General features: G+C 46.0%; 1 protein-coding gene across 1 annotated transcript; it reads right to left on the reverse strand.

Moving 5' to 3' along the window:
* Window positions 1-2,353: 2,353 nt before the first annotated feature.
* Window positions 2,354-5,554, reverse strand: LOC145423599 (syncytin-A-like). The gene is made up of 2 exons (XM_080296285.1): window positions 4,389-5,554; window positions 2,354-4,263 (listed from the first exon to the last, which is right to left on the reverse strand). Coding segments are annotated over exons 1-2 (981 nt in total). The 5' UTR covers window positions 4,391-5,554; the 3' UTR covers window positions 2,354-3,284.
* Window positions 5,555-10,579: the final 5,025 nt, after the last annotated feature.

The raw sequence follows: 10,579 nt of genomic DNA on the forward strand, positions 1-10,579 counted from the left end.
AGTTTTTGTTCTTCTGGTGGCCGTGGAACTGTTACTTTTATCATGGAACGGGACCGCGGCACATCTCCTACACGCACGGACTGTTTACTCCAGAGATCAGCTGATTGCCCTGATGCCGGCCGGCTCGCTGGCCAGGCCCGCAGAAGTGCCCGCAGAAGTACCAGCTGAAATTTGGAGGAAAACACATCGGGGATGCAGAGGTCAAGGACAGAAGAGAAGAAAAAAGGTGACGGTGAGACAGCGGAGGCTCGAAGCGAGGAGGAGGTTTAAACCGTGTCTGCCGTCTATCGTGATGGGAAATGTACGATCGTTGGCAAGTAAAATCGACGAGCTCTCAGCACTGGTACGGAGTCAGAGGGAATACCGAGAGTGTAGCCTGATGTGTTTCACCGAATCATGGCTGCACCAGGTCATTCCCGATGAGAATGCTTCCGTGGAAGGCTTCCACACTGTTCGGGCGGACAGGGACAGCATCGCTAGCGGCAAGCGTAAAGGAGGTGGGCTTGCTGTTTTAGTTAACAACCGGTGGTGTAACCCTGCCAACATAACAATCAAAGAAAGGATTTGTTGCCCGGACACTGAACTGTGTGCTGTTGGACTCAGGCCGTATTATTTACCCAGGGAATTCTCTCACGTCATCTTGGTGGCTGTTTATGTTCCCCCCTCTGCTAACCCCACAGCTGCATGTGACACTATCCACTCTGCCATAGCTCGGCTACAGACTCAGCACCCGAGTGCCTTTATTGTGATCTCGGGTGACTTCAACCATGTATCACTGGACAATACACTACCAACATTCAAACAATATGTGGACTGTCCCACCAGGGGAGAGAAAACTTTAGACTTACTGTATGCTAACGTCAAGGATGCATACAGCTCCTCCTCCCTCCCCCCACTTGGTAGGTCAGATCATAACCTGATTCACCTCACCCCCCGCTATGTGCCAATTGTGAGGAGGGAACCTGTGACCACCAGGACTGTTAGGAGGTGGTCAGAGGAGGCAATAGCGGAACTACAGGGCTGTTTCGAGGTGACCGACTGGGAAACACTCTGTGAGCCTCACGCCGAGGACATCAATGGGCTTACTGAGTGTATCACAGACTACATAACTTTCTGCACCGACTCCATTGTTCCAGCTCAGACTGTTCATTGTTACCCAAATAACAAGCCGTGGGTGACTAAGGACATCAAAGCCCTCCTCAACAACAAGAAGAGGGCTTTCAGAGGGGGCAACAAAGAGGAGGTGAGGAAGGTCCAGGTGTTACTAAAGGACAAGATCAGAGAGGCTAAGGACAATTACAGGAGGAAGCTGGAGTGGAAACTCCAGCAGAACAGCATGAGAGAGGTGTGGAGGGGCATGAAGACCATCACTGGATTCAGGCCAACCAACAGCAGGGGAGCTGAGGGAGGTGAGAATAGAGCCGACGAGTTGAATCTGTTTTTCAATAGATTCGACACCACAGTGTCTGCTCCTACCCCCACAACCTCACCTGCAGTCAGCCTGGAATCCAGAGCCACACCACTGTGCCAGCCTCTCTCTTCACATGTTGCCTCCTGTGAGATTCCTGACACCCCTCCCCCACCCATCACCTTCACTCAATACCAGGTTGAGATGCAAATGAGGAGACTTCACTCAGGCAAGTCTGCTGGACCAGACGGAGTGAGTCCCCTTGTCCTCAAGGCCTGTGCCCCCCAGCTGTGTGGAGTCTTTCATAAACTGTTTATGCTGAGTCTGAGTCTGCAGAGGGTCCCGGTGATGTGGAAGACATCATGCCTCGTCCCTGTACCAAAGACGCCTCGTCCCAGTGGCCCCCAGGATTACAGGCCCGTGGCACTGACCTCCCACATCATGAAGACCCTGGAAAGGCTCATCCTGGACCAGCTGCGACCCATAGTAAGACCACATCTGGATCCCCTTCAGTTCGCTTATCAGCCTCGTCTCGGAACAGAGGACGCCATCATCTACCTGCTCAATCGTGTCTACACCCATCTGGACCAGCCGGCGAGCACTGTGAGGGTCATGTTTTTTGACTTTTCCAGTGCTTTCAACACCATCAGGCCGACCCTCCTGGGTGATAAGTTAGCAGCGATGCAGGTGGATGCTTCTCTGGTGTCCTGGATTGTTGATTACCTGACAGGAAGACCACAATATGTACGTCTCCCACAGTGTGTGTCTGACAAGGTGATTAGCAACACAGGGGCACCACAGGGGACTGTCCTCTCCCCCTTCCTCTTCACCCTCTACACCACAGACTTCAGCCACTGCACAGAGACCTGCCATCTTCAGAAGTTTTCTGTTGGGGGAAAACTCTGTAAAAAAACCCAGGAGAAATAAAGACACAATGAGACAAAGTTACTTTCTTTATCAAACGTGTACACGGGTGAGCTGCTAAGAACAACTCACACCATGCACAGTGGCTTGGTAATTTTTATAGGAAAGACAGTGAGAACAGGATAAGAAAATACAAAACAAATAAAATAAACAACTCCATATGTGGCGCTAGTCTCGTCAGCAGAGAGCTGGGAGAAGGCTGTGAGAGATAAAACAATCTAAAACAATATGTCCCAAAACAGTATGTCTTTGCTGAGAAAGTCTAAAAAGATAATTCTAAACTAATCTAACCATAGACAAAGGGCAGACAAAAGGCATCTTTGTACATTTAAAAGAAGGTAAAGAAACATAGAATCATTTTTCCTGTAACATTCCCCCCTGTTTAACTTATTTTAAATGTATACAACAATTGTCTATGAAAATTATTTATTAAGTATCTTAGGCAATTTTTAATTTCCAAAAATCTTCAAAATGTCAGCATAGCAGAAATGGCAGTCATTTGGTCTAAAGAATAAAACAAAAGAAAATAATAAAAAGAAAAACATAGTAAATGAAAATCATAGTAAATGAAATAACAAGTGGAATAAACAAGAAAAATAATAAAACTAAAACTACAAAAAATAAAAGGATGAAAACTAAAATGAAAACTTCAAAAAATACAAGGATGAAAACCTTATATTTAAAATGATGCAAACCTTAAATTGAAAACTTTATATGTAAAATAATGAAAACTTCATATTTAAAATGAAAACTTTATGTTTAAAACTGAAGACTTCAAAAAAATAATAGCATGGAAACTTTATATTTAAAATGAAAAACTTTATGTTTAAAAGTCAAGACTTCAAAAAAAGAAAAAAATAAAAGCATGAAAACTTGCATAACCTACTAATGTTTTAATCAGTGCATGATCACTTGACAAGTCATTTTTAATCACCACGTCATTTATTAGCAGCTAGTACAAGTTCTCCTCTAACAGAATTGCAACGGGATGTTGTTCTTCTTCAGGCACGGCAATATAAGCAGTCATTGTAGTTGTTATCATCTTTGAAATCATTACTCTTAGGCATGGCAACACACACAACACTAATATGAGCAGTGCTATCATGATGAGACCTAGAAGGAAAAATGGCTTTGCTACAGCAGCCAGCCATGAACCGCTGAACAGCCAGTCAAGCCAGCCTTGTGCTGTAGCTGCTCCAGGTGTGTGGTCAGTGACATATTTTTGCAGAGCGGTCAAATTCTGCAAAGCTTCATAAATGTCTCCTCCAGTTTCGTATCCATCAGGGATAAAAGTGCAACATGTTTCCCCGATCAGCTTGCAAACTCCTCCTTGTGATGCTGTTAGCAGGTCTAGTGTCAGTCTGTTCTGCAGCACCATCGTTCTGATGGCCTGCTGTTCTCCTGCTAAGGCAGTTCCCAGGGTCTTAGTCAAGTTGATGTGTCGTAGCAGAGCATATCGGTTGATCTCCACGTGATCCCGCACCTCGGCAACTCCAATGCCGGGGATCAAGCTCTGTAAGAATTTCACTCCTCCTCCCCAGATGCGAAACTCTCCCGGCACTCCAGTGTCCACTGTAATGCCGAAAGAATTGGGGGAGGCGATGTCCACTTCGCGTCTCTGCCGGCTGCTTGGGTGATGTGCAACACTTTGCATGAAGAAAACGTGATCTGATAATTCCACCAGGGCGCACAGACCTCCCCAACCTTCAGGGAGTGACAGATAAGCCTTGTTGCCACATAGGAAGTACCAGTCAGCCAAAACTCTGGTTCCTCTGCTGCTGGGTGCCGTCCGTGCACATCCTGTCTGGTACTGAGTCTTTGTTTGTAGTGGCATTCGGTAGCTGTAGTCGGAGCGACAGTTTAGGCCCATCAGCGTCGTGTTACTGGCACAGGTGGCGTTGATTGAACAGGCCATACACTTCCTCTCGTTCCTTGGTGGGCAGAAAGTGTATATGGACTTACATAGGTGAGTAGGCAGCTCCCCCACTGCCCGCGATCCATTGTTCATCACACATACTGGCAGTTGTGATGCGTTCAGTTTGTTCAGTAGAATTACATCAGGCAGTGGGTCTGAGACTTGGGGCCAGGTCAGTAGGTAGGTCTGTCCGGAACAGTTCACATTTGTGAGTGATGATGACCTCCAGGTTGCTTTTGCTGGGATGCTGTAGTTGGCTTTGGACCAAAGAGTACCGTAGCCTGGATGTGTTGCCAGGCCCAACAGACACCAACTGCGATCTTCAGGTATGCTGTACGGCCACAGGCCAGACGTCTGCGAGGATAGGGGCATATGGGTACATGCATAGCAGTCAGTTTTGTTATTCAAGTGAGCTGTAGTGTTCATAAACTGCCACCAGAAGTTAGTGGCGTAGCCATGGGGAAACTTGGTGTACTTTCCTTTGTCATACAGTGTCTGCCTTTTCTCCATGTAGCGTGACTTGTTGTCCCTCATGGAAGCAAAGGTGAGGAGCCCGGCCAGGGTCAGGGCCGCTGCAGTTATTAGGAGCCACCACCTCATGACAACAGGACACACCCTCCTGTCGTGAGTAGACCCCCCGGCCAGAAAGGCTGTTCCCTCCACCGGGCGAGATCACAACAATTGGGCGAGCCTGTGTCGACTGAGTTTAGATGGCTTCACTTACTCGCCTGCAGTGACTCTGATGGATCCAGGATGGTCGTTCCGCAATTTTGCAAGCGGTGGGCGTAGTGAGGAGGACTTGGTATGGCCCCTCCCACCTGGGTGTGCTCCAGTTTTTCCTTTGGAGCACCTTGATCAGAACCCAGTCACCGGGCTTTAGCCTGCAAGACACTGGAGAAACATCATCAGGTTGTTGATTATGTACAACGATCTCTTTGTTTTCTAACAGCTTAGACATCCACTCTGCTAATGTGTTTTCTCTGATTGCTTTGTCTATTGGTTGACTGGTAATAGGCAGTGGAAACGGCCTGCCATGAATGATTTCAAATGGAGTTAGTTTATGGGAGCCTTGTGTTAAGCGCATCCACATTTTCACTAAACCCAAACATTCAGGCCACGGCCTTCCTGTTTCTGCCATGCATTTCCTGAGCCTTTGTTTTATAGTGCCGTTAGTTCTCTCTACAAGGCCTGCGCTCTGAGGGTGATAAGCACAGTGGTGTTTTATGCTGAAACCGAGTGCTTCAGAGACCTTAGTGATGACATCATTTACAAAATGAGTGCCGTTGTCTGACCGTATCAAAGCTGGGATGCCATATGTGGGTTTCTGGAAATAGGATGTGGGGGGTGTGTATTTGCGGGCCACATTGTGTAGTTTTGTGAGCTCGGGCAACTCAAGAGTCCAGTAATAATGTGGGACACCGTAGCCTTGAGAGAGACACACGTTGCTGCTGTGTGCCGTGTTAATGCTATCTGGCTCTGGTGTGTTGTCATTTAGCATGCATTCAGCAATCATGCCATTCTCTTCCGGTACCACGCCTATCTTGAGTTCTGTCAGAGCGTCTCTTCCTAGTAGGTTTACTGGGCATGAGGGGTCATATATGCATTTAATGAAGCACTTGCGGCCACTTTCGGTATGCATTAATTCTAACGGGGCAGTTAGTTGTTGTACAGTGGTGTGGCCTGTGGCTGACTTCACAACTAATGTGTCTTTTGAGTACTGTAAGTTTTTAGGCGGCTGCCTTAGAACCGTTTTACATGCTCCGGTGTCACACAACATTTGGATTGGTTGCCCGTTCACGTGAATTAGCAGCATTGGTTTGTATTCTGACCCTAATAGCAATTGTTCTATGTTAAAAACTTCCCCTCCCTCATCAACGTTCATGTCTTGTGTGTTTTCTAGTCACATGTCGCTGTTCTCCATAGATTCGCCACTGTTTTGCCTGTCATTGTTTCTCCTCTTATTTTGTGTCTGTGGCTTGCTCCTGCAATCTCGTGCAAAATGACCTTCTCTCCCACAGTTAAAACAGGCATTGTCTTTGAAATATCTGCTGTTTCTGTTTGGGTGTTTGTGGCCTTGCTGCCGATTGCCTTGCTTCCCTCTCTGCCTCTGATAGCCTCCCGAAAATGCAAGGAAACCTGTCTCTGAATCTATGGTGAAGACGTCAGCCTTATTTTTCTGTTTGTGCACTTTTGTGGCGTGTTCAGCATGTAACAGGGCATCCGGCAGGTTGCCAGTGGTCATTGTGACCCAATGTTTCTCTACATGTGCTCTTATTGGTGGGAGTAGGCCATTTAGAAATGCATTTTTTAACTGCTGCTGGAATGGCGTTGCATCGCCATCGGCATAATCTAAACCTGAATGCTGCCTAAAAACTGGGCGCAGGCGGTCTAAAAAGTCTGATGCAGTTTCATTTTCTTTCTGTTTCACTTCTCCTATTTTATTGTAGTTTGGCTTGGGGGCCAGCTGTAATTTCACACGTTCATAGAAGTTATGTAGTTGGCCTTCTAAATCAGGGTCACCTGCACGCAGGGGTTGTGGTCCGTTGCCGACCACTAAAGAATCTAAAGGATTATTGATTGCCCCCCCAGTGAAAGAGCCTTTCACTGAGCCAAACTTCAAACCTAAAAGATCTTGAAGTACCTGGTACATTTCATGACCGTTTAAATACCACTGAGTCCTAATTGCTTCAACTGCTCTCTTCCATATGTCAAAACCGTCATGCAGGGGCGGGACATCTTTAAGAACATTTTTGCGATCCTCATGTGACCATGGTCTAAACACAAGAATTGTGGGGTGTGCGTCTTGCTGCCCCATAGGTCCAATCGGCTGACCATATCTGGGGTTAGGTGAACTTATTAATGGAAATACTCCTGGGGGGCTTGGGGGGTCAGGCCATATTTCCCTGCCTATATGATCTTCCCCTATATCTGCTTCAGGTGCAGGTGTTAATGACATTTTAGCTAAATCTGCCTGCACTGAACCATAAGGGTTATTCACAGCTGCATCTTTGTCTGTTTGCTTGGGAGTTGATGCAGAGGCAGTAACATAGGGGGGAGGGGCTGCAGCCGTTGCTTCAGGCACCTCACAGCTTTGCTTTTGTTTTTTATTCTGTCTCTTTTCTCTATTCTCAGCACGTCTCTGTTGCTCTTTTTTCCATGCATCTAGGAAAGTTAATTCATTTGTGCGTTTTCCTTTCTTTCTAAGATTTGTGGTTGCACTTATTTCCTTTAATAAGCTATCTTTGAGCTGTGTTAAAGCTGCGGGGCTGCACGTACCCTCCCACCCAGGACATGACGTCTTTTTAGGATTACGCCATCTCCTTGCGCTGATTTTTCCTGCACCTGGATATTTATTTTCTATCCACTGTTCGTCATTAATGAACTTTTGTGTATACTGCCCATTATTGGCAACAGGTTTAGAGGTTTTATTCCCCATTTTTCAATTTTTTATTATTTAGTGTATCTTACTTATGTATTTATTTATTTAGTTTTATTTATTTATTTATACACTGGCAATACAGCTGCTATCCACCTTCGCTGGTATGAGGAATGAGAGTGGTTGTTCACACGCCCTTCTACTTTCGGACTATTTCCAAAAGCGGTGTGAACTTTACGAGGCGGAACTCGACCGTTCTCCCAAGCCACCAGCACTTCAGCGAACAGCAGTGAAAGAAAAACACAGTAGGAGCGGCTCAGTCTCTTATTGGACCGTGAAAATTCAGCTTGCTCCGTTAATTAAAACAATACACACACACACATTCACATTCACAGCTTTGACGCGCGCGACCGGAACCCTTATAATAAGGGGAGCTCCCAGAGCTACTTACTCCCTAGACCCAGTCTAGACCCAGCTGGGGGAGCTACCCAGAGCTCCAAAGCTACCAGTCGACGAGCTCCCAGAGCTACCAGCCGACGAGCTACGCTACCAGTCGACGAGCTTCCAAAGCTACCAGTCGACGAGCTACTTCCGCTATTTTAAATTCCCTGAATTCAAAATGCGATTTTACGCAAGATTGTGTCAGTGTGTCTGTATCTACCTGGTCAGTGTCGCCGGGTCTGGTCCACCTCGATCGGGCCCCACCACCGTGGGTCGCTTTCTAAGAACGTTGGCCAAGACTCGAATTTAACGCCCTTGGTCTTTGACCACACACCTAGTATGTGGGCTGTCGACAGACGAGCAACGTGGACTGGTCACGGAGATGGGACACGATGGAGGCGCTCCGGCTCGAAGGACCAAGAAATGTTGGGGGAAAACTCTGTAAAAAAACCCAGGAGAAATAAAGACACAATGAGACAAAGTTACTTTCTTTATCAAACGTGTACACGGGTGAGCTGCTAAGAACAACTCACACCATGCACAGTGGCTTGGTAATTTTTATAGGAAAGACAGTGAGAACAGGATAAGAAAATACAAAACAAATAAAATAAACAACTCCATATGTGGCGCTAGTCTCGTCAGCAGAGAGCTGGGAGAAGGCTGTGAGAGATAAAACAATCTAAAACAATATGTCCCAAAACAGTATGTCTTTGCTGAGAAAGTCTAAAAAGATAATTCTAAACTAATCTAACCATAGACAAAGGGCAGACAAAAGGCATCTTTGTACATTTAAAAGAAGGTAAAGAAACATAGAATCATTTTTCCTGTAACATTTTCTGATGACTCTGCGGTGGTTGGATGCATCAGCAGGGATGATGAGACAGAGTACCGGGCTGTGGTCGACTCCTTTGTCACGTGGTGTGAGCAGAATCATCTGCAGCTCAACGTGGCAAAGACCAAGGAACTGATCGTGGACTTCAGGAAGACCAGGAAACACTTGACCCCTGTTTCAATCCAGGGGGTCAGTGTTGACATTGTGGAGGACTATAAATACCTTGGAGTACACATTGACAATAAACTGGACTGGGCTAAAAACACCACAGCACTTTACAGGAAGGGCCAGAGTCGTCTCTATTTTTTGAGGCGACTGAGGTCCTTCAACATCTGCCAGAAAATGCTGAGGATTTTCTATGAGTCTGTGGTGGCCAGTGCGATCCTCTATGCTGTTGCATGCTGGGGGAGCAGGCTGAGGGTCGCAGATGCCAACAGACTTAATAAACTGATCCGTAAGGCCAGCAATGTTGTGGGGATGGAGCTGGACTCCCTCAAGGTGGTGTCGGAGAGGCGGATGCTGTCCAAGATAAAGACAATGTTGGATAACACCTCCCACCCACTCCATGACATGTTGGTCAGTCACAGGAGCACGTTCAGTGAGAGACTGAGATTACCGAAAAGCACCACTGAACGACACAGGAAATCATTCCTGCCTGTGGCCATCTCCCTGTACAACGCATCCACTTAACACACTGTTTGCTGCTACAGCTACACATGTTTCTTTTCCAAATATTTATTTATAAGTGACTTATGTATGTATGTATGTATGTATATGTATATATTGTACTATTCTTAGTTAGCGTATTGTCTGTCTTGTCTTAATGTTGGTTTAAAATGGAGCACTGTAACAAAAAATAATTTCCCCCAGGGATCAATAAAGTATTCTGATTCTGATTCTGAAAAACTAATTAATATCAAAGCTGAATGTTTTTGGAAGTAGTTTTCAGTTTGTTTTTAGTTTTAGCTATTTTAGGGGGATATCTGTGTGTGCAGGTGACTATTACTGTGCATAATTATTAGGCAACTTAACAAAAGACAAATATATACCCATTTCAATTATTTATTTTTACCAGTGAAACCAATATAACATCTCCACATTCACAAATATACATTTCTGACATTCAAAAACAAAACAAAAACAAATCAGCGACCAATATAGCCACCTTTCTTTGCAAGGACACTCAAAAGCCTGCCATCCATGGATTCTGTCAGTGTTTTGATCTGTTCACCATCAACATTGCGTGCAGCAGCAACCACAGCCTCCCAGACACTGTTCAGAGAGGTGTACTGTTTTCCCTCCTTGTAAATCTCACATTTGATGATGGACCACAGGTTCTCAATGGGGTCCAGATCAGGTGAACAAGGTGGCCATGTCATTAGTTCTTCTTCTTTTATACCCTTTCTTGCCAGCCACGCTGTGGAGTACTTGGACGTGTGTGATGGAGCATTGTCCTGCATGAAAATCATGTTTTTCTTGAAGGATACAGACTTCTTCCTGTACCACTGCTTGAAGAAGGTGTCTTCCAGAAACTGGCAGTAGGACTGGGAGTTGAGCTTGACTCCATCCTCAACCCGAAAAGGCCCCACAAGCTCATCTTTGATGATACCAGCCCAAACCAGTACTCCACCTCCACCTTGCTGGCGTCTGAGTCGGACTGGAGCTCTCTGCCCTTTACCAATC

Source organism: Astatotilapia calliptera, chromosome 22 (genome assembly GCF_964374335.1).
Source record: "Astatotilapia calliptera chromosome 22, fAstCal68.1, whole genome shotgun sequence".
Classification (NCBI taxonomy): Eukaryota; Metazoa; Chordata; class Actinopteri; order Cichliformes; family Cichlidae; genus Astatotilapia; species Astatotilapia calliptera.